The sequence below is a fragment of the Gordionus sp. m RMFG-2023 genome, chromosome 5 (genome assembly GCF_954871325.1).
Source record: "Gordionus sp. m RMFG-2023 chromosome 5, tfGorSpeb1-WG-v2, whole genome shotgun sequence".
Classification (NCBI taxonomy): domain Eukaryota; kingdom Metazoa; phylum Nematomorpha; class Gordioida; order Chordodea; family Parachordodidae; genus Gordionus; species Gordionus sp. m RMFG-2023.
Window position 1 is genome coordinate 13564382 of NC_088779.1, and position 25112 is coordinate 13589493.

The 25112-nt window shown below is 29.2% G+C and overlaps 1 protein-coding gene across 1 annotated transcript; it reads left to right on the forward strand.

The window, feature by feature from the left end:
- Positions 1-140: 140 nt before the first annotated feature.
- LOC135929290 (U3 small nucleolar RNA-associated protein 15 homolog) lies at positions 141-25093 on the forward strand. Its single transcript, XM_065465801.1, has 10 exons — positions 141-258; positions 490-582; positions 626-810; positions 14600-14723; positions 15037-15235; positions 16278-16416; positions 18482-18566; positions 18737-18973; positions 19150-19281; positions 24477-25093. Exons 1-10 carry the CDS (start codon positions 166-168, stop codon positions 25023-25025), a joined length of 1836 nt encoding a protein of 611 aa, XP_065321873.1. The 5' UTR covers positions 141-165; the 3' UTR covers positions 25026-25093.
- Positions 25094-25112: the final 19 nt, after the last annotated feature.

The following is a 25112-nucleotide window of genomic DNA, read 5'->3' on the forward strand; positions in this document are numbered from 1 at the left end:
TTAGCATCAAAATATACAAATTTATCAGTTTTACGTGTTCATATTCCAAAATAATAAAGTTAAAGTTGCCTAATAAAATTTTTTCTTCCTTTAGTTATGCGACATATCAGACATTCGATGTAATGCCATATTTATCTCAATTCAGATTTTAAAAAAATCTAGGAAATGTCACATTTTTACAAACCTACATTTGTTCATGACTTTCCAGTACAGGAAAAACATTTATCAGCTCAATCTCAATATTGGGATGAATATAAAGTAATATTTTTATTTGGGTTATCAATGTTTTAATGATATTAAAACGTTCTTACAATTAACATGAATATCAATATATTATTTAAATTTGGTCTATCTTTAACCATGAGCAAGCTTATAAAACTTATTTTTTATTAATTTGCTATATATGACCCATATATTATATTAGCTGATTCTTTTAATATATAATATCCTTTGTAATATTATGTATTTGTGTTTTCCTACAATTTCTAGATTCCAATTACACTAAAGGAATCATCTGCCATTAAACATCTTGATTTAACCAAAGTTTACCCCTATAAGTTAGCTATAACATCTTCCACCAAAGTTAGTTATATTATCATTTGATTTATATTTATTCTATGTTCAGGTTCAAATTTATGATTTAAATAATGATAAACCTATTGTAGCATTTACCAATTTTAAGAAAAGTGCTTATGGTGCATCATTTCGAAAGGATGGTGAATTATTGATTGCTGGGTGTGATGATACAGGGGTTAAATTGCTCTCACTTGCAACTAAATCACAATTAAGGGAATTTAAAGGACATACAAGGTAATATAATAAATTGAATCTATAATTGAGTCTGTTTCATCATAGCACATTAATAAATACATATTTTTTGGCTTGACCCACTCTTTAAATTTTTTATAGAATGTGGGCTCTAGTCTTGCAAATTTGATTTTATTGGCCTGATTCCAGTCCAAATTTATTATAGAACAAGCCTGGATCAACCCAAATTTTTTAATTAAAGATATTAATTTATCACATTTTGATGAAATTAAATGAAATTAAAACCATTAATTGCTTTTAGAGGTCTGCAAATTTCAAGCCCATGCTGAAAGGTTGTGAATAAACATTTTTATATTTTATGTTATTGGTTTAAACTAAAATTGTTAATAAATGTAAAAAATGAAAGAAGATATTTAAAAAAAAACCATAATTTTATTTTTGAATAAACATGGGTAAAAAACATGTAGCTTACAGAATTGGAATTCTTTTTTAAAATAAGGATTCAAGATCATGAAAAAAAGTGAAGATTAAAAATTTTGATTTAATCATAAATATTTTGTATCAACAAACTGATTTTAAACCAATAAAATAAATAATGATTTTGAAACTTTTTATTTAACACAAAAATTTAGCAAAATGAAAAAGCTATAAAATATTAAACTGCATTTAAAATACAGTGCAACAGATTGATAGGAATTTTTATAAAAATAATTATACATCTTCAAGATCCCACATGCCTATCTTTTTAAGCATATGGAAGCTTGGATAATATTAGTGAAACATTGACCCATTTTAACATAACATCCTTTTGAAAATTCCCTTTCATAGCAAGTTGAATTGGCTGGAATTGTCTGATTATCTGGAAATTTTTGTTAATTTGGGAATATTTTTTGATGTAATTCCCACCAGTCTAGTGGATTAAAATCCTTAAAAGGTGATTATACTTGCTTATAACTTTCTTCAACCTGATATATTTTATTAAAAAAGCCTATTTCTTGGATTTATATTTGGTTTCATTCATCTATATTAAAATTGATATTTATTTAATGCATATTATATTCTTTCCTTAGATATGGGTGTCGAAAATATTATATTTTAATAACTGTCTTTATATTTAAATTACAGAAAAATCATTGTCAATATTAGACATCAGAGATTGCAGACCTGGCCCTAAGTCTGGTCGATACATGGGCCTGGTCATATTTTAATTCTTTAAATATACCCAGGGCGGGCTGTATATTTTAAAACTGAAGAATTTTGAGACACTTCGTTTAAATGATTTTGAGATTGGGTCGTAGTCATAATAATTTATTATCAAAATTTATTGTTTAACAAAATAACTAAAATAATTATTATCAAAATTTTACAAAACTAAAAAAGTTTATATTAATAAAAACATAAAAAAGTGTGTATTAATAAAGATTTTCAAAATTATTTTACAGAAAAAATAAAGTATATCCAAACTATAAAAAATTCGTCCCTTTTATAGGGAAAATAAAAGGCGCAATTATAAATTAAAATTATGGCGCAAAGTGAAAAAAAGGACGTTTTTGTGGAAACGAGTTGTGTTAGTTTTATCGTACATAATTGTGGATAAAACCTACCCCCCTATATTTCCCGAAACTCAAAATATACCTTGGGATGCAGGGTGGTCTCCCGGACCCAACGGTCTAATTCATATTTTCTGATAGGACTCCTAAAGTAAGAAATCCAGTAAAGTGAGAGAAAACACAAAAGCCATATGTTTTACCTAAAACAAGAGAGGGACCAAAAAGAGAAACCTTTTTTTAATTTTCATTTTATTGTAAACAAAGGAGAGGTATTAAAAAACTTTATTTAACTTTAACATAAACAAAAGAGGTGGATTAAAAAAACTTTTTCATCTTAACCATAATAAAAGAGGGGGATAAAAAAAACTTTTTTTTTCATCTATAACACTCCTCCCCCCTAAACAGGCCACGGGGAGGGAGGGGGATGATCCTAGTCTCGACTAAGCTTCAAAATCCTAGGTTTATTACGAGTTCCTGAAAACGTCTCCCCCCCCCCCAAACACAATCAATTCCCTAGAAAAGTATAACTAAATTATCATTGCAAAACTAATTCACACCCCCCCCCCCCCCACCTTTAATAGGCAACGGGGAAGGGGGAATGGTATATATTGATTGGGAAAAAAAAATTTAAAAAAAAAATATTTATAGTTAATAAATTGAATATTCGGGAAAAACGTTTATATTTATAAAAAGAGGAGGGGGGGGGAATATTGGTAATTAATTGTTCGATTTATCGGGGGATCGTCGTTTTCTAATTTGCTTATCATGATAAATCTGCATTCCTTGTTTTGTTCTGACTTGATACATGCGATTTCCTAATGTTTTCTTCGTAAGTCCCAGTTTCCATCGGGGGGATTTCTTATAGGTGGGTACCCACACCCTTGATCCTTTTTGTATTCGACTTGTCTTGGGGGTGGTTGTGGCTGTTTTCGACGTATGTTGTTCGTGCAGTCGATCTAAGGGATTTCGAAGTCGGCGGCCTAAGAATATTATTGCCGGGACCATTTTCGTTGTCGTGTGTTGGGTGTTGTTGTAGTTATGTAGGAAGTTGGTTATTTGTTCCTGTATGGTTAGAGAGTTTATGCCTTGTATTGCATTTTTGAAGGTTCAAACGAATCTTTCGGCCATTCCATTGCTTTGGGGCATGTAAGGCGCGGTAGTCAGGTGTTTTATGTGATTTTTATCGCAGAATTCTTGGAAACTTTCTCTGGTAAATTGAGTTCCGTTGTCAGATACTAGGGTAGCTGGGAACCCCGTATATTTAAAAGCATTTGTTAAGGCTTTAATTACATTGGTGGACGAGATTGATGGAAGGTTGATGACGTCGGCCCATCTAGAATAGGTGTCAATTATGATTAGCCATGATTTATCGAATACGGGTCCTGCAATGTCTATTTGTATTTTTTCCGCGACTTTGTTTGTACTTGGCCAAGGGGAGTCTTTTATACGAGGTGTGTTTTCTTTGTACATATTGCAGTGTCTGCATAATTCATACACGGAATGAATATCTTTATTAATCGAGGGCCACCATACGTAGGTACGAGCTGATTCTTTCATTTGAATTATGCTAGCGTGTCCCAGGTGCAATTCTGTGAGAGTCTGACTTTGTAATGCTTGAGGTATTATAATGCGGGTATTCTTTAACAAAATGGAATTCTCTATCGTAATTTCATGCTTTAGACGTTGATAAGGTAGCAAATTAATATTGGTTATTTTATTAGGCCATTCCGTGGTTAAATATTTTAAGATTTAGGATAGGATCGGTTTGAGTTTCCTGTGACAAGTTTTTGGAATTAAAGGGTAATTGGTGTATTTGTTTGATTATTAAGAGTTTTAAAATGTTGTCGTCTTTATTGATGGGATTAGTTTCAGGTAAGGGTAAACGAGAGAGCGCATCTGCATTTTTATTTTTTAGTCCTTCTATGTATTGGATTTTATAATGATAACTGGATAGGATTATTCCCCATCTTTGTAAACGGAATGAGGCTATAGTGGGAATACCTTTTTGGGGGCTAAATAATGAGATTAAAGCTTTATGATCTGTTTTCAATGTGAATTGTCTTCCTAATAAAAATTGACGAAATCGTTTTACTGCAAAAAATATGGCTAAGGCTTCTTTGTCTATTTGGGAATAATTTTTTCGGCGGTATTTAGGGTGCGTGAAGCATAGGCTAGTGGATGTTCGCTATTGTCTGAAAATATATGGGATAAGACTGCTCCAACTCCTTAAGGTGATGCATCGCAGGCTAAGGTCAGAGGAAGACTGGGATTATAATGGCATAGGGTTAAGGGTGATGTTAGAATAGTTTTTATTTGTTTACTACTTATTTCACAATTATTATCCCAAGAAAATTCAATGCCGTGTTTCAATAAATTGTAAATAGGTTGAGCGATGGTGGATAAATTGGGGATGAATTTGGCATAATTAGTAATTTATCCGATATAGGATTGTACTTCTTTAACCGTTTTGGGAGTAGGACAGTTTAAAATGGCTTCGGTGTTTTTGTTGTTTGATGATAGACCGTTACTATTTATTACATGTCCTAGATATTCAACGGACGGTTGCGCGAATTTGCATTTTGGTAGGTTTATTTTCAGGTTGTATTTGTGCAGTCGTTGAAATAGTTTATGGAGGTTGTCCCAATGCTCATCTTCTGTTTTCCCAGTAACTATTATGTCGTCCAAGTAGGTGGTAGTTTTGTCTAAGCCTTGAAATATCATGGGAGCGGCGGAGACCCCAAACGGTAGTCTATTTACACGGTAGGGACCAAGATGTATACTTATGGTTAGGATTTCACTTGTTTCCTGGGTAACTGGAATTTGCATATAGGCATCCTTAAGATCGATTGTTGTAAATAAAGTACCTCCTTCTAATTGGCCAAAGATATCCTCTATTCTGGGAAGTGGATAACAGTTGTTTTTGACCCATGGATTGATGGTTACTTTATAATCTATACATAGTCGGAGGGTCTCTGTTTTGGTTACTGGGACAATTGGGGATCCCCATAGACTATATCCACACTTTTCAATTATTTTGGCTTGCTCCCATCGGTTTAATTCCACTTCGACTTGGGTTTTATAGGCGTAGGGTACTTGTCTTGGTTTGATAAATCTGGGCTGAGCTTCTGGTTTTAGATGTACGTCTATGGGAGTTGGAAATTCCCCTAGAATATCGTCGGCAATATTGGGAAATTTGGCTATTAGTTTGGTAGCGTTTGTTCCGGCCGATATATTGGACATAATTGAGGGGAAAATTCCTATAGTGTCTCGGCCTATAATGAGTTTATTATCATTGTCGGTGATTAATACTGACATGAAAGCAGATTGTTGATCATATTTTAACCAGGTTTTAATTTCGCCCAATATAGGAATGGAGTGACCGGAATATGAAGTTAATTGTATTATAGATTTAGTTATTGGAAGATTTTTAAAATGGGTGTTGTATATATTTTTTCCTATGATAGTTATTGGCGATCCCGTATCAATTTCCATTTTTATTGGAATCTCATTAATTGTTAGGGAGATGTGGTAAGCCTTGGGTATGGGGTTTAGAATAACATGGTTGATGTTTAGGAATGAGAGGTTGGGATGGGGAGAGAAAGGTATACTATTTCTAACTTACTGTGGACCAACATTATTTGCTAAATTAAAAAATACGTTCTATCCAGAGGCAATAGAGACCCAAGGGTTTCTAAAGATTAATCAATCAATCGACAAATTCGCTGAACCGCCCAATCAAGCCCGCTACCGACTAAGGAATCGAATTCAACATCTTCACGAATCGATAACCCAGTGCAGGGAAGCCCTAGTCGAAATCGCCCACAATTGCGATTTAAAGGAGAGCCACGATTTATTTATGGCTACCCAATTTATGTCTGGCGTTTATTCAACAGTAATAAAACGCAAGTTACTATCGCTACCCTTTACTCAGTTCCAAGAGTATGTGGAAATAACAAAAACCGAGGAGCTTATCGAATCCTGGTCAACATCAGATGGAGGAAATTATAATATTGCGCCACGTCAGGATACTCATACACACCTAACATTCAAGTCAAACGCTCAACCTACCAATAGAGACAATTTTCCAACCCAAAAATTCATCGCATTGGACGCAATATAACCAACAACAACAATACGCAAATCACTCCAACAATTCATCTTATGTGCCCCCGTATCACCAAACCCCACAATACCAATATCCCACAAACAATTCATCTCAATGGCCCCCATATAACCGACAACAATATCAAATCCCCAAATGCCTTAATTGTGGACGAATAGGTCACCTAGAGCGAAATTGTCTAAGACCCACCATACAACCCGAAACAAAAAAAGCTATAACAAACAATGTAGTAAATGCAATAGAACAGCTGGAAAGCTCAATCACTAAATTCGTTAATTATAGACGATAATCCTCCAAAGGACCCCCTTCCCAACCTCTCATCCCTAAACATCAACCATGTTATTCTAAACCCCATACCCAAGGCTTACCACATCTCCCTAACAATCAATGAGATTCCAATAAAAATGGAAATTGATACGGGATCGCCAATAACTATCATAGGAAAAAATATACACAACACCCATTTTAAAAACCTTCCAATAACTAAATCTATAATACAATTAACTTCATATTCCGGTCACTCCATTCCTATATTGGGCGAAATTAAAACCTGGTTAAAATATGATCAACAATCTGCTTTCATGTCAGTATTAATCACCGACAATGATAATAAACTCATTATAGGCCGAGACACTATAGGAATTTTCCCCTCAATTATGTCCAATATATCGGCCGGAACAAACGCTACCAAACTAATAGCCAAATTTCCCAATATTGCCGACGATATTCTAGGGGAATTTCCAACTCCCATAGACGTACATCTAAAACCAGAAGCTCAGCCCAGATTTATCAAACCAAGACAAGTACCCTACGCCTATAAAACCCAAGTCGAAGTGGAATTAAACCGATGGGAGCAAGCCAAAATAATTGAAAAGTGTGGATATAGTCTATGGGGATCCCCAATTGTCCCAGTAACCAAAACAGAGACCCTCCGACTATGTATAGATTATAAAGTAACCATCAATCCATGGGTCAAAAACGACTGTTATCCACTTCCCAGAATAGAGGATATCTTTGGCCAATTAGAAGGAGGTACTTTATTTACAACAATCGATCTTAAGGATGCCTATATGCAAATTCCAGTTACCCAGGAAACAAGTGAAATCCTAACCATAAGTATACATCTTGGTCCCTACCGTGTAAATAGACTACCGTTTGGGGTCTCCGCCGCTCCCATGATATTTCAAGGCTTAGACAAAACTACCACCTACTTGGACGACATAATAGTTACTGGGAAAACAGAAGATGAGCATTGGGACAACCTCCATAAACTATTTCAACGACTGCACAAATACAACCTGAAAATAAACCTACCAAAATGCAAATTCGCGCAACCGTCCGTTGAATATCTAGGACATGTAATAAATAGTAACGGTCTATCATCAAACAACAAAAACACCGAAGCCATTTTAAACTGTCCTACTCCCAAAACGGTTAAAGAAGTACAATCCTATATCGGATAAATTACTAATTATGCCAAATTCATCCCCAATTTATCCACCATCGCTCAACCTATTTACAATTTATTGAAACACGGCATTGAATTTTCTTGGGATAATAATTGTGAAATAAGTAGTAAACAAATAAAAACTATTCTAACATCACCCTTAACCCTATGCCATTATAATCCCAGTCTTCCTCTGACCTTAGCCTGCGATGCATCACCTTAAGGAGTTGGAGCAGTCTTATCCCATATATTTTCAGACAATAGCGAACATCCACTAGCCTATGCTTCACGCACCCTAAATACCGCCGAAAAAATTATTCCCAAATAGACAAAGAAGCCTTAGCCATATTTTTTGCAGTAAAACGATTTCGTCAATTTTTATTAGGAAGACAATTCACATTGAAAACAGATCATAAAGCTTTAATCTCATTATTTAGCCCCCAAAAAGGTATTCCCACTATAGCCTCATTCCGTTTACAAAGATGGGGAATAATCCTATCCAGTTATCATTATAAAATCCAATACATAGAAGGACTAAAAAATAAAAATGCAGATGCGCTCTCTCGTTTACCCTTACCTGAAACTAATCCCATCAATAAAGACGACAACATTTTAAAACTCTTAATAATCAAACAAATACACCAATTACCCTTTAATTCCAAAAACTTGTCACAGGAAACTCAAACCGATCCTATCCCAAATCTTAAAATATTTAACCACGGAATGGCCTAATAAAATAACCAATATTAATTTGCTACCTTATCAACGTCTAAAGCATGAAATTACGATAGAGAATTCCATTTTGTTAAAGAATACCCGCATTATAATACCTCAAGCATTACAAAGTCAGACTCTCACAGAATTGCACCTGGGACACGCTAGCATAATTCAAATGAAAGAATCAGCTCGTACCTACGTATGGTGGCCCTCGATTAATAAAGATATTCATTCCGTGTATGAATTATGCAGACACTGCAATATGTACAAAGAAAACACACCTCGTATAAAAGACTCCCCTTGGCCCAGTACAAACAAAGTCACGGAAAAAATACACATAGACATTGCAGGACCCGTATTCGATAAATCATAGCTAATCATAATTGACACCTATTCTAGATGGGCCGACGTCATCAACCTTCCATCAATCTCGTCCACCAATGTAATTAAAGCCTTAACAAATGCCTTTAAATATACGGGGTTCCCAGCTACCCTAGTATCTGACAACGGAACTCAATTTACCAGCGAAAGTTTCCAAGAATTCTGCGATAAAAATCACATAAAACACCTGACTACCGCGCCTTACATGCCCCAAAGCAATGGAATGGCCGAAAGATTCGTTTGAACCTTCAAAAATGCAATACAAGGCATAAACTCTCTAACCATACAGGAACAAATAACCAACTTCCTACATAACTACAACAACACCCAACACACGACAACGAAAATGGTCCCGGCAATAATATTCTTAGGCCGCCGACTTCGAAATCCCTTAGATCGACTGCACGAACAACATACGTCGAAAACAGCCACAACCACCCCCAAGACAAGTCGAATACAAAAAGGATCAAGGGTGTGGGTACCCACCTATAAGAAATCCCCCCGATGGAAACTGGGACTTACGAAGAAAACATTAGGAAATCGCATGTATCAAGTCAGAACAAAACAAGGAATGCAGATTTATCATGATAAGCAAATTAGAAAACGACGATCCCCCGATAAATCGAACAATTAATTACCAATATTCCCCCCCCCTCCTCTTTTTATAAATATAAACGTTTTTCCCGAATATTCAATTTATTAACTATAAATATTTTTTTTTTAAATTTTTTTTTCCCAATCAATATATACCATTCCCCCTTCCCCGTTGCCTATTAAAGGTGGGGGGGGGGGGGGTGTGAATTAGTTTTGCAATGATAATTTAGTTATACTTTTCTAGGGAATTGATTGTGTTTGGGGGGGGGGGAGACGTTTTCGGGAACTCGTAATAAACCTAGGATTTTGAAGCTTAGTCGAGACTAGGATCATCCCCCTCCCTCCCCGTGGCCTGTTTAGGGGGGAGGAGTGTTAAAGATGAAAAAAAAAGTTTTTTTTATCCCCCTCTTTTATTATGGTTAAGATGAAAAAGTTTTTTTAATCCCCCTCTTTTGTTTATGTTAAAGTTAAATAAAGTTTTTTAATACCCCTCCTTTGTTTACAATAAAATGAAAGTTAAAAAAAGGTTTCTCTTTTTGGTCCCTCTCTTGTTTTAAGTTAAACACAGTGAAAGTAAAACATATGGCTTTTGTGTTTTCTCTCACTTTACTGGATTTCTTACTTTAGGAGTCCTCAGTAAGGTGATCCGAAAATATGATTTAGACCGTTGGGTCTGGGAGACCACCTTGCATCCCAAGGTATATTTTGAGTTTCGGGAAGTATAGGGGGGTAGGTTTTATCCCCAATTATGTACGCTAAAACTAACACAACTCGTTTCCACAAAAACAGCCTAACGGTCTTGGGTTCGAGCCCCAACCAGAGCGCTAGTGAAGAATTTTGAGACACTTCGTTTAAATGATTTTGAGATCGGGTCGTAGTCATAATAATTTATTATCAAAATTTATTGTTTAACAAAATAACTAAAATAATTTTTATCAAAATTTTACAAAACTAAAAAATATTAATAAAAACATAAAAAATGTGTATTAATAAAGATTTTCAAAATTATTTTACAGAAAAAATAAAGTATATTCAAACTATAAAAAATTCGTCCCTTTTATAGGGAAAATAAAAGGCGCAAATTATAAATTATTGGAGCAAAGTGAAAAAAAGAGCGTTTTTGTGGAAACGAGTTGTGTTAGTTTTATCGTGCATAATTGCGTATAAAACCTACCCCCCTATACTTCCCGAAACTCAAAATATACCTTGGGATGCAGGGTGGTCTCCCGGACCCAACGGTCTAACTCATATTTTCGGATCACCTTACTGAGTATCCTAAAGTAAGAAATCCAGTAAAGTGAGAGAAAACACAAAAGCCATATATTTTACTTTCACTGTGTTTAACTTAAAACAAGGGAGGGACCAAAAAGAGAAACTTTTTTTTAACTTTCATTTTATTGTAAACAAAGGAGGGGTATTAAAAAACTTTATTTAACTTTAACATGAACAAAAGAGGTGGATTAAAAAAACTTTTTCATCTTAACCATAATATAAGAGGGGGATAAAAAAACTTTTTTTTTCATCTTTAACAAAAACCAAATATTAAAAATCACTATTATTAGCTATAAAAGTGCTGAATTAAAAATTTTACAAAAAAAATCTGCATCGGCCATGCAAATGGTACCTTCTGCAAGTTCTGTTATATATGGTGAAGTTCATGACAAGTCAACCTTACCCCCTCAGATTTTTTTGAAATTTTTACTATATTTGCATATGTTAGTGATAATTTTTTCCAGCAATGTCTTTTTTCTCAACTTTAAATCATTTTTTGAGTACGTTTTTTTAAAATTAATCTGATTTTACTGGAAATATATTTCACCATGTTTGGAATACCTACACTATGAATTTCAAACAATTTTGCGATGAACTTTTGAACTTAATATAATTTAAGTTTTTCCATAGATTTTTTTCCATAGATTATAAATGACTCAAATGTTCATGTCAAAATTGTCTACAATTTATAAGATAGGTATTCTAAATATGCAGGAATACTTTTCCCCTAAAATCAGATTTTTAAATTTTAAGAAACATCAAAAAATGATTTAATGAAAAAATAACACATTGTCACTATTAAATATATTATAATTAAGAAAAAATAAAATTGTAGCCTCCAACTCCTAACAGCAGCTGAGATATGGGCCTCTGAAAATCGAAAAAATCGGGATTTTTTAATGCACTCTCTTTAACTTTATATAGCCTAACGTTAGGCCTTTTTAAATTTATATGATGTTAAATATTGTTTAAAAATTTAAATGTAAAAAACCCAAAATAATCATAATATCAAATCAGAATTATTTTTCATTTATGGCTATAGGATTAATTAATAATGCAAAATTTTTAACAGGTTTATGGCATATGACATTTTAATCATTAGCCGATTGTAAATTTTTTTATAATAAATATTTGATAAATCATTCATTGTAATATATTTAAGTTAAAAGCTTTTAAATATGTTAAGTATTTAAATAAAAGATTGGAAGTGAAGGGGGGGGGGAGGCTCTTGTTATTTTATATAATATATTTACTACATTCCTAAAAAAAATTTCTTATTTTTAAGTATATGGCAATCTTTTCAATTTGGGTAAACATGATTAATCAATCTTTAACAACTAACAATAAAATTTGCAGTATCTGCCATAAAAAATTAAGCTTGAACCAGTATCACATTTCCTTCCACATTTATATTTTATGAGGAATATATTTATGATGCTGCCCCTCGTCATCAAATAATTTCTTACCATCATTAATGAGCAAGACATCAATTAAGGAAAAAACGCTTAAGCCAAAAAAGATTTCATATTGAGGAAAAATGAAAATCCAATAAAAAAAATTAAGAAAGATGTTTTGAAAATTTCTCTAGATGATAATTTTAATATTAATAATGAATGTGAAATCATAAAGCAATTGAAAACTAGATTTAAAATAATACATGATAAAATTTTGCATACTGAGAGGATATTATTAGAAAGCATTGAATCCTAAATTTTAGCCTCCTAGTACTCATAGTTCCTGAGATATCAATGGTCAAAATGCCAAAAACATTTTTTCGTAAATTACGATTTTTTAAAATTGAGATAAGTTAAAAAATAAAGATTTTAAAAATGTAAGTTATATATCATTTTGTAACTCTATTAAAGGCCTTTTATTAAATATTAAGGATTTTTAAAAAAAAATATTGTTGCGGTTTATGAAAATTCCAGGTGTTTCGCTTTCCAAATTTTTTTGAATTTAATATTTTCTTATTTACTAACATCTCTATTTATAAAAAAATTTAAACTTGGGACAGCCATGGGTTTTTTAGTTATTGCGAATTAAAAAAATCAAAAAATTTATATTTTTCAAAAATAGAAGGCGCTCCTTTATAAAATAACGCGTTTTGTTAAGATTATTATTTTTTTAAACTTTTTTCCATTTTTAAGCATAAATAATAAGATTTTCCAGCATTAATATCATGAAGAAATATTATTTGGTCGTTTGATAGACTTACTTATTATTATTTATCTTGATAATTTGTAAAAATTAGTTGTTTTATAATAAATGTGTTTTTCTTTATATGATTTTATATGCTTATATGCGAAAAAGTTTGAACCGGGTTTTAAAGGTTTGATCCAATAATCGACTACTTACTTTTTTTAGAAAAAATAACTAAGCTACTCTCAACCTTTTTGCCCTTACTATTCATTGGCTAGTAAAAACAATTTATGATTGTTAAGAAATTTTGTTTACAACAAATTCAAAATTATATTAAATATATTTTTTCAATTATTATTATTTAATGACTTATAACTAGACCTGTGCGCCTCCGGAGATATTTGATTACGCCGACGCCACCGCCAAAATGTGTCGGTGCTCAACACGTCGCCATCGATGCAAAAATTCGGCGGCGTGGCGGCGTATTTATTTTTTATTATTTATGAATTGTAATTAGAAGAAAAATAATATTAAAAATGCGATTTTATTTTTAAAATTATTAAATATTATTTGCTATAAAAAATAAAAACATTTGATTTGTAATAAGATGATGTGTTATTATTAGGCTAGTAATTTACAGAAAAGGTATTGAAATATTATATATTTTATTCTTTTAATTTTTGATATTTCAAATCTTTTGTATAAGACCATCAATTATTCTATAAGGAGTAATAGAATATTTTCTATACAATCTAAAACTCATCACTTAAAATTTATTTTTTTATCATAAAGAGACTACCAAATATTCATATATAACCTGGAACAACAAGGCTATTTAACTAGTCTAGAAAAGGAGTGTTTTTCGCCTCAGAATTTAGAGATAAAAGATGTCTTAGATTTTTTTGAAGATAAGAGTATTGGATCTTCCTAAACTTTTAATATTAGCTAGAAAGGTCCTGTGCGTTCCAGCTACGAGCACACCCAGCGAGCGTGTATTTTTCATAGCTGGGCTCACTCTGAACTCTAAATGATCATCATTATGTTCTATAAATCTTAATAAAATAATATTTATACATGATAATTATAACTTGATAAAATCGTTAAATTATAGTTATAAACATAAATTTTATTTTAAAAGGGTTTCCAATGAATTAATTTTAATTAAAAAATTTAATTTAGAAAAGTATTTGACGCCGCCCCCGAGCTGTCGGCGGACAGGTCTACTTATAGCTTTATAGTTTAAATCCGCCAACTGGCCAATTTTATATATAAAGAGTTAATAAAAATAAATTATTTAAACAATAAAAAGATTTATAATATAAGTTATAAGAATCAAAAAAATGATTTTATATAAATTTTTTATTAATAAATTATTTTGATTTCTGGTTTTGAGACCTTTAACTTTATAAAGAATCAGCCTTGGTATTGACAATTCCCCTGGTTACAAGTTACTTTAAAAAAAATAGGTTGAAACTAGTTATTTTTATATATGAAAATTTTAAAAAATATCTTAGGCATTTCCCCAAATAATTGGTGGATTTTGCATATAATGCACGATGCACCTATTTCTAGGTTTCATTCGATTATAATCTATTTTTTATTTTAAAGCCAAGTTCATGTAACTAAATTTACAAATGATAATTATCACGTGATATCTTGTTCTGACGATAAATCAGTAAAACATTGGGACATAGCTACAGGCAACATGTTATCTAGTCGTCATATACACGAAGTACCATTATTTCCATAAATTAATTTCAATATTTATTTTGTAAAAGATATTAATTATTCATGTTATTACATACTAAAAAACTTTCAACTCTTTTTTAAAAAAATTCAAGCATAGTGAAACTAAAAAAGTCAAGTGGTTTAATAAATAGCTAGAAAAGTATAAATGGCAAATTCTACAATTTAAAAAATCTAATTTGTTTGCTGAAAGTTGATAATTTTTTCTTTTCTACCTTATTTTTCTATTATACTGTCGAAAGATATTACTAATCACTTATTTTATGCCTAGCAATTAAAGCTTCTTTTTCCCCATTTAGGATTATATTAGGTGTGGGTCAGTATTCCACTCAGAATCTTCCAATTTATTTGTTTCCGGCTCTTATGATCACACCGCGAGAATATTTGATTTCAGAACAGAACAAAATTGCGTTTCGAATAATGGCATGAGTTTTGATCACGGTTCTCCCATACAAAGCCTCCTTCTGCTTCCGAACGATCGAATTTTATTTACTGCTGGTGCGTTTTTGATTGTTAGATAATTAAATTTTTTATATATCACATTTTTTATTGTTGGCCGATGCGAATTTTTAAAGTTCTCTGAGTTACACATTCGGATTAGGTGTTGTATTTACAATCTTTTTTACATATTTGTTTTATTTACTTATATTTTGATAAAATATTTTTTAACAGGCAATAATGCATTTGAAATTGTAATGATCATTATTATCCGATTCATGGATTTTTTTGTTTAACTTTTTGTAAAGAATTGAAAGAAGCGGAAAAGAACATCATTGAAAATTAATTATAGGGTATCGCCATCAACGTCGATATTTTAAATTTAAAATAAAAAAATGTTTGATATTTTTATATATTAAAAATAAATAAAATTTAAATGATTTTGTATAAGGGATATCATCTCATTCCGTTTTTTCGATGGAGTTTACAATCGTTTTCTTTTTCATGAATTTTTACAGTAGGGAGTAAAAAAAATATTTTAGAGAACATTGTGGTAAATCTTGGCGTTTTGCCTTCAATAATTTTTTCCCCTCTCTTTAGACACTGTGTCCTATTATTTTGCTCTTGAGTTTCTCCCAATTTAAGGTTAAGTAACTTCACATCAAAGCCACCTTACTATTTATTTTTCGGTCTCCCTCTAGTTTTATTTTCGGTATAATTCGATATTTATGCGACTCTTCAGTCATCATCAATTTTTTGGTTCAACATGACCCAACCATTAAATCTTTAAAATATAATATTTCAAATTGACTAAGCATGGGCCCTGAATTATATTTTCGTAATTCCGATATAATATTTTTTATGGTGGGATTTTTATTTTTTTCTGTTTTTGTTTTGTTTTGGGGGTCCTTAAATCAGTTCTTTAAAGATTTTTATACTTCAATATGTAAGGAATATTTTGATGTTTGTCTAATTTAGAGTCGTGATATTATTTTACTACTTTATTTTGATTAGACTCATCGCTTGCATCTTGAAATTGATTTATTTTAGCAAAACGAATTTTTTGTTAATTAAGCATATTTTATATATAAAAACGAATAAGGTGATAATATCATAAAAGCGTGGGATATATCTCAAAATGGTAGGCAATTACATACATTTGCTCCGCATTCAAAATCGATAACATCGTTGGCTCTTGGTGGCCCACTCAATGATAGATTGATATCTGTTTCTCTCGACAAGTTATTTTATTATCAATTTTTTAAAACTTACATATTTTGAGATATATATCAGAGACCTGCACGGGCCGGGCCGTATTTTTTTTAAAATATACCTATGCCTAATTTTTTTTTTTCAGATAGTATATTTTAAAACCAAATATTTTAAATCACCATTATTAATAATAAAAATTTTTTTTAAAAAATACGGGACAAACCTGAAAACATAAAACCCAGGCCGGGCCAAAAAATTTTAAAAAAAATTAGGGCCTGGCAGTGTGTAAATGGTATCACTGCAGATCTCTGTTATATATATTTTTTTTAAAAAAATGGTTTCATAATAATTAAAAAATTTTATTAATATTTTTTAACTTTATTTATTAACACCGTAATTGGTAAGCGTTAAAATTATTTGTAGGATGCTGTTCGTTTCCATATTTCACATTATTAATTGCATGTAATGTATCTAAGACCATGTTTAATTAATAATGACAAATAAATTCTTAAATATTAACTAATTAGTTAATGGTAAATATCAATAATCATGCACGTGATTAATAGGGAATTATAAATGTCAGTCGCGAAGTAGGTTAGTATTTATTGAGATTAAATTTTTGAGGTCACATTTTATTAAAGCAGGTGTTTAGTTAACAGGTTTGCTTTATAATATATTTGTTAGTGATAATAAATATCGTAAACAAAGGAATTAAATTTAGGTTATGGATGTAGAAAAGATTTATGATAAATTTTCATAATGTTGGGATAGTAAAAATTATTTGAATTATGGAAGTGAAACTTAATATTATGAAATGTATTCTCGCTTTTTGGACAATATAACAGTGTTACCATGACCAAACTGTAAGTCAGTATTTTTTTTGTGTAACAAATCTTAATAAATACGGATTTTAGTATATATTGGTAATATTGAGATTAATATCATATTTGATAATTATACGGAAATTTTATAGTTATACCATGATTGCGAAATGGTTATGAATATAGCCAATTCGGTAATTCCAATATTAAACGTTTATTGTCCATAAAAAATCGCCAGGTTTCATATTAATCTAATTTATAATTAGCAATAATAATCTTTCAATATATTAAACGATTGTCCAAATAAACATAAATTAGCGATATCAATAAAAAGCATAAAGTTTCATTTCCATAATTTGACTAATTTTCAGTATCCCATATTTTGCCTAATAATTACATTAAAATTTATGATTTATCTTTTTTGCAGGAATCTTTATAAAATTATAATAACATGTTTGTTTCTATTAAAAAAAATCCGTGCAATGTTAGAGATGACTGCATAAAGCACAAATATTATAAATATTTGAGACAATAGCATGGCTAGCCTTTACAATTACAGGGAGCTCAAAAAATATTTTTTTAAATTTTCAAAATGATTTTCAACAAAATGGCATTTTTTTAGCTAACATTTTTAAAATAATCTTTTTTAGGTATAAAAAAAGTTTTCAGGAGGTTTGAGCTCTTGTGCGTCCCCCACCTAGTGACACAACTGAGGCCTTTTTCATGATGTTTAAGTGGATTAATTATAAATTGATTATAATAGTATACATTCAATTTATGTATATTAGTAAAGGCCTCATTTTATAAATTGTAAGAGATTATCAGATCCAGAATTTTCATTGGTACTAAGATTTATCCGTATTTTTATCAGTGCTAATCAAATTCGATCTAAAAAATTTAAATAATGGTATTTGGTTGAATAAACTATTTTTATAAAATAATGAATTACAATAATCAAAGTAAAAAATAAGTTCTTTATCATTAAAATTATTTATATATTCGAGCTTACTTTTTATCTTTGGCCCTTTTTTAAAATACACTTTTTTGTGTTTACTCTAAAAAGTCATGATGTTTTTTAATTTCAATTTTACACAGAATATTTTTTTATAAAATTTGATGGATGTTTAAATGATATGAAGTGTAGGAACTGGTTATTTTCATATAATTGGTCAGGCACCAATATTTAAGATCCGATACTATATCCAATATCCGGTATCTAATAGTGACTCCCATTTAGAAAAAATTATTTATTTGTTTTTTTATCTTAAAAAAGACAATTAAGGATCCACGATATATCAAACTACGAAAACATACATTCTTTAGCCTACCCCGAGGAAATTCTAAGCCTCTCGCTAACGGTAATTTTTATCATTTCGCTGTTAACATTTCAAATTTATCAGCAGGGCAGAATTATAAGGTCAAAATTATGATAGATTTTTTTAAAATATAAATACAGTAAAGATTTTATAAATTTGGATATAATTCTCGATTCTTTGTGATTTATAATAAAAATATTAATAAATCTTAGCCTAAAGATGACATCCTTTGTGTAGGAATGACAAACGGTCTTTTGTCCATAAGACACAGGCGCAGTAATGAAGAAATCGTTAAAAGGGTTAGGGCTTTCAAAACTCACATGATACCTAAGTTATCTTCAGCCAGATATTTTTCGGACGAAAATATAGTTGATGAAAATGATCACTTAATGGTTGATTTTGAGGAAGATCCAATGTTTAAGGAAGAAACTAACATCTTAGCTCTGGATGTAAATTAACTCATTTTCTTTACATATTTTTAAAGATAGAATTTGCTTTTAAAAACACAAAAATTTTGAAGTTTCAGTTATTTAATTAAGTTTTTTGTTATATTAAAGTATCTTTATAAAAATATTTAAAATTTATGATATATTATTTTTTACCTTTGATGTTAAAAAAAATTAAGGAAAATGTTATATTGCCCAAACCTACAAAAAATCAGCTGCGTTCCTTTGACAAATGTCTCAAGAATTACGATTATAATTTGGCTTTTGACAAAACCTTTGAAAAATATGAAAGAAATATAAAATATCCTCATGTAATATTATTTTGGACTATAAACTAATTTACCTTATCTGCCAAAATAATTGATCTTATTTTTGCAGATATGTTATGATCAGAGTTGAGTAGTACTGCGAATTCTTGTAACAAATTTTTGACATTTTTAAAAGGATACTTATATATATATCTAAGAAAAAGTAGTAAACTACCTGTATTTCTTATAATGAATATAGGCTGTTATTAATATTAAAATGTTTAAGTTGATTTGATAAAGTATTTTGCCTCAAGTAGAGCTGTGCCGATCCACATATTTTTCACCGATCCGATATTGATTCAAAACCGATCAATATTTATATTGATTTTTTACCACCCCCCTTTGAACCAAATGTAAATGCATATTTTCTATGCAAAATATCGAATTATGAATTTTATTTTAATATTTGTATTTCTATAATTAAGACTATAATTTAAAAATATTTATATTATAATAGATAAAAAAAAATTTATATATTTATTAATATATCCATTTTATTTTGAATAATTTATTATGTTAGTATGAATTATAAAAATTGTAATATATAATATATTAGATTTTTTAAAATAAATATGAGAGCCTCTAGACTTTCTGGCAATAAGCTTCTACGATGTGGACTATCTATATTTCCTGTCTTGATAGACTCAGATGTGACACATGTTTCAGGAGGCGCCAAAAATTTACATGCGTTTTTACAGAGGATACCTTTTCAGCATTAATTCTCCAATAATTAAGTGGATCCAGATGATAATATCAATGTTATTAGAGTTATCTAAATAATCAGATACCACCATAACAAATGGGTCAATCATAACCCAACCAAGCACTATTAGATAAAATATGTTATTATATCGTCTAGATTCTTTTAAATATTCCTTGATTTCTTTCAAGTATGACAGGTCATCTACATTATCAATTTCAAATATAATATTTATTACTAGTTTCTCTTTTATTTTCAATTTAATAATAAAAAATTATTTTTTTAAAAAAAGATTAAGAATCTTTAAATTTTTTTAAAATTAAATAAAAAAACTTTTGAAATATTACAAAAATGTAAAATAAACTATATAAATATACATATATAAAATAAAATAACAAAAAAAGTTTAAAAATCGACTCGGGTTTTTACAGGTATCGGCCTGATCCTATTTTTTTTGAAAACGCTTAATATCGGTGCCGATTTAATCCGATATTTACTATCGGCACAGCTCTAACTTCAAGGAACCTATACTACAACTTTTATAATTTGAAATATTTTACTAATTATCATTGTATATATGAAAATAAAATAATCATATGGGGGGGGGGGGAGTATTTATATTTCACTATCCTACCTTTTGGACTATTTTCTTTGGGCACAGCATACATACTAGTCGCTACTCAGTTATCTATTTAAATAATAATATTATTTATATTTGTTGATTTTTTTGTGTAAAAACATTATGTAAATATAATAATTAATTATATCTATTTTGGCAAAATACATATTTTGTTCTTAAATTCGAACATCATATTAAAACAAATATCATTACCCTTATTTTTACCGTTCTTTTCAACAAATTCTCTTTTAAAACGGGCATTTATTTAAATAAAATAATTTTTTACGCCAAACTTATAAGTTATACATTAAAAATCAGCAGGATATCTATAAAATTATTTTTAAAATTTTAAATATATTTATTTTAAAAAATACAAAAAGAATATCTATCTTATTTTTGAATAAAAAGAAAGTTATTATTTTTTATAGAAAAAAATACTAAAGATATCTTTTTTTACGAGGATAATTTGCCATATAAATTTTGAAAGTGATATATTTTAAAATTTTTTTAAGGGAGGAAGTTTGAAAGAATTTTCTAAAAAGATCATCATTGTGTCATCTTTAAAACACTAAAACCAAATATATTCATTGTTATAAAAAGTATAAATTAAAAAAATGTAAATCTCATGTGCATAATTAGTTAGAACTTGGAAAAAACATATTTTATTAATCCAAGTAACGCAATTGAATGGATGAATTTATTTATTAGATTTCATTCTTTTTTCCCTTTTAAATCTATAGATATAAGTACAAGAAGTGAAGGATAATTTTTCTATGTAAAGGAATATATAAATACTTGATTTATTAAAACAATATGTTAAAAAATTTCTTATGTATTAAATATTATATATTTACCTATAAATATTTTTCCTCGGTTATTTTATAATATGCTTTTTGATGCACAAAATTATTTTAACGAAATTAATTTATTTAGAATTTTTTAAAATAATTTTATAGATATTCTCCTGAGTTTTAATGTATAAATTATGTTAAATATAAAAAATTATTATTTTTAAACAATGCTCGTTTCAATGAGAATTTGTTTGAAAGAATGGTAAAAATATGTTCGAATTGAATGAAAACTAAATATAAGGAATGTTGTTTAAAACAACGGCAAACCCTGTATAATTGATATCGTAATATATTATTAGAAATTTATTTTGGATAGTTTAATTGTTAAAACATTAACATATTATCTGTTTGTTGATTTATACATCTCTACAAATCTTATCGACTATATAGCTTATATTCAGAGTTGGGCTGGTCATTAAAAAAAGAACCTATACATATTCTTTATCAAATAATTACTGATACAAGTATCTTATTAAATATATAAAAGATACTTTTATATTTTTCTAAATAAGATATCTTAGTACTTTTTATGAAAATTTTTATCTATTCTGTCTGCCGCATACATTGCAGTTATTCTTTCACGATTTTTTAAGCTATAAGCGAGAATTGCGTTGTTTGCAAAAAATCAGAATTGCTTTTCAACCCAGCTGCTAGAGCTGAAATATAGATTTCAAAGAAAGGACATCAAATTATATGGTTTATTTTTCGAAACGAACTGCTTAAAATTTTTCTAATTGTTTAGAATTTTTTTTATATTATTTCGACGATTATAATAAAATATTTTTACAATATCATTTAAAATATAAAAACCAAAAGAAGCATCATTATAAAAAAATCTTTTTTATGCAACTATAATAAACAAATCAAAAACATAATATATTACTATTTTTACCAAGGGCATCACTAGCTTTTACAACTCAGGGGGCATAAAAGATTAAATTATGTTCAAGATTACCTTCTTTTTTTTAAGCTAACTTACCTTTTTTTTAGTGGTATAAAAAATTTAAAAATTTTGAAAGGACTTTTCAAATTTTTCAGGGGACTTGAGCCCCTGCGATTCCTCTTAGTGACGCTATTAGCAAGTATACTGTGTCCAAAAGGCAGGCAATCCAAAATTTCGCACTGTGATATATAAATAATTATTTTTTCCACAATAAAAATAAGATGATTATTTTATTACATAAAATTATTAAAATAAATATGGACAATAAATAATAAAAAAATTTCTAATTTACTACAAAATAATAAAATATTAATTCAAGGATAGTAGAAAAAACAACAGAATTAATGCAAAAATTTACGAGAAAAAAAGTTAAAAAGGAATATTGAATTTTTTAAACAAAAATCAGAGTTGTTAAAGTAGCGCGTTTTTAGTAGCTATAGCTAATAGCCGCTACTTTTTTTAAAAAATATAATGAATGTAAGTATAAACATGAAAATTTAAATATAATATCATAATTAATTATAATTTATTATTTAATTTTGAAATTTAAATATATTTTTAATTTATATTTTCAATCTGTGTTAATAATCTAAAATGGCATCGCCCATGGATATCCAAATCCTTGAAAGTGATTCAGACATGGAAGATTCAATGGAAGAAAATGTACTTAATAGCTCTAATAACGATTTCCAAATCCCTAGATTTGAATTTTTAAAATAAATATTAAAACAAAATCTGGATTCAAATTCCTGTGCTTAAAATATAAAAAAAATATATCATCAAATCAATCGAGTAGCTATAATCCAAAGAAACACCTAAAGGTAAATTGTTATTTTTACATTATAATATTATTTATTTTATTAGACTGTTCACGCCAATTGCTATTAGGAAATAGAGAAACATATAAAAAATTTTGGTATAAGAGAATCTTCATTCAAAAAGACAAATACTATCCAAACCAAATTAACTGATAATAAACATGCCAATATTTCACAAAAATTGGCTGATAAAGTAATTGTTAATTTTATTATTGACACAGTTCAGATTGTCCTTGGTTGATAATCCATCATTTACTATGATGATTAAAACTTTATCCCCGGGCACAACAGTTTTATGTCTCCAGACACTTATGAATAAAATAGCCGACAACTTCAAAGTGATGAAAGATGCTCTAATAGTAGAGTTATCAGATATATCTTATGTATGTACACCGGCAGATAGTTGGACACATAACAGAAGGTAAAAACTTATTTATATTTATAAATTGATCTGATTAAATATTTTTAGAGCTTCCTTGCCCTCAAGTGCTAGTGTCGAGAGATTATTTAGCAAAGCAAAGCTTATACTTTCTGATCGTCGCTCTAGACTTGGGGATGATAATATTGAAATGATATTATTATTAAAATGCAACAAATTAAAATAAATATTTATTTATATTGCTTATTTTTTTATAATCTAAACTAACTATATTTTTATATTTATAAATGTTGATTTTTATATATTATTTATTATACATTTACATTACAAGCAAAAAATAAATAAAAAAAAATTTGTTTCTAAAATTTTTTTTGACAAATAGCTATAGCGGTAGCGCGCTACTTTTAAAAATAGCGTTTAACAACTCTGACAAAAATAAAAAAGTATTGGATGTATCTTTGCCAAGAAAATGAAAAAAATACAAGATTCTTTTGAAATAAAAGTATCTATTCATGTTTTGGTTAACACACTAATCATGACTAAAATAAGCATTATCAATAAATATATATTTGTGTTCAATACCAAGACTATTAATATTCTTTCTAATTATAAATGTATGTTTTGGAAATAAATATATAATATTGATATCTTTGACAATTCTAATTTAATAAATAAAGATCAGATTGTATTGAGGATACTCTTATTCATCAGAAAATCTTATATTATTTTTGATATTTCTAGTAAGGTACTTGTATTTAAAAATTATATTATTATAAAAAATCAAGAGGACCTTCCCAACTCTGATTATACCAAAATTATATAATACAATAAGTTAAACCATATTTAAATTTTATATATATAAATTTTTCTTCGATGAAACAAAATCAGGTGACGATTAGTTTTTTGCGCGAACTAATCAGACAAAATAAACTCAAGACAGTTTTGGCAGGAAGAAAATGGACTTATGATAACAACAACCAAAAGGACAAAGGCGAAGTGGGAGCTTTAGAAAGTCAAAGAATAATGAAAAATTTTAAGGCCTTCCTTCTTAAGTTTCTACAGGACCCAAGATTTAATAGTGTTTTATTAGATGTTGCAACAATATGTGTTACATGTTTGAACGAAGATATAAAACTCTGTAGTGAGGACTCCCTTGTAAACAATGATGAGGAAAAGGGTAAAGAGCAATTTTTAGAGGAGATTTTATCCATCATTGAAGCTGATATAGATGTGGCCATGGATGCAACCTGTACCATAGGAGTGCTAGGTTCTATGATTGAAAAAAATAAGGCTTCTTCAGCTATAGGATTATTTGGAATAAAAAATGACAGCCTTGATAAGAACAGTTATATTACACCTACTCAATATGAAACTCTAACATTTTACGAAAAATTTTATACAAATTTGAATAATTCAAAAATTTTAAATGATGTATGATTATGATTATAACTTTTGACATTGATTAAGAATACTTGAATATAATATTGTAAATACAATTGATTAATTTATTAAAATTACTTCCTT

Excerpts from the sequence above, each read along its gene's own strand:
- LOC135929290 (XM_065465801.1), top strand. The coding sequence starts at position 166 with ATGTCACATTTTTACAAACCTACATTTGTTCATGACTTTCCAGTACAG. Across the intron at positions 583-625 it reads CTATAACATCTTCCACCAAA|GTTCAAATTTATGATTTAAA; the intron begins GTTAGTTATATT and ends TTCTATGTTCAG. Across the intron at positions 811-14,599 it reads GAATTTAAAGGACATACAAG|CCAAGTTCATGTAACTAAAT; the intron begins GTAATATAATAA and ends TTTATTTTAAAG.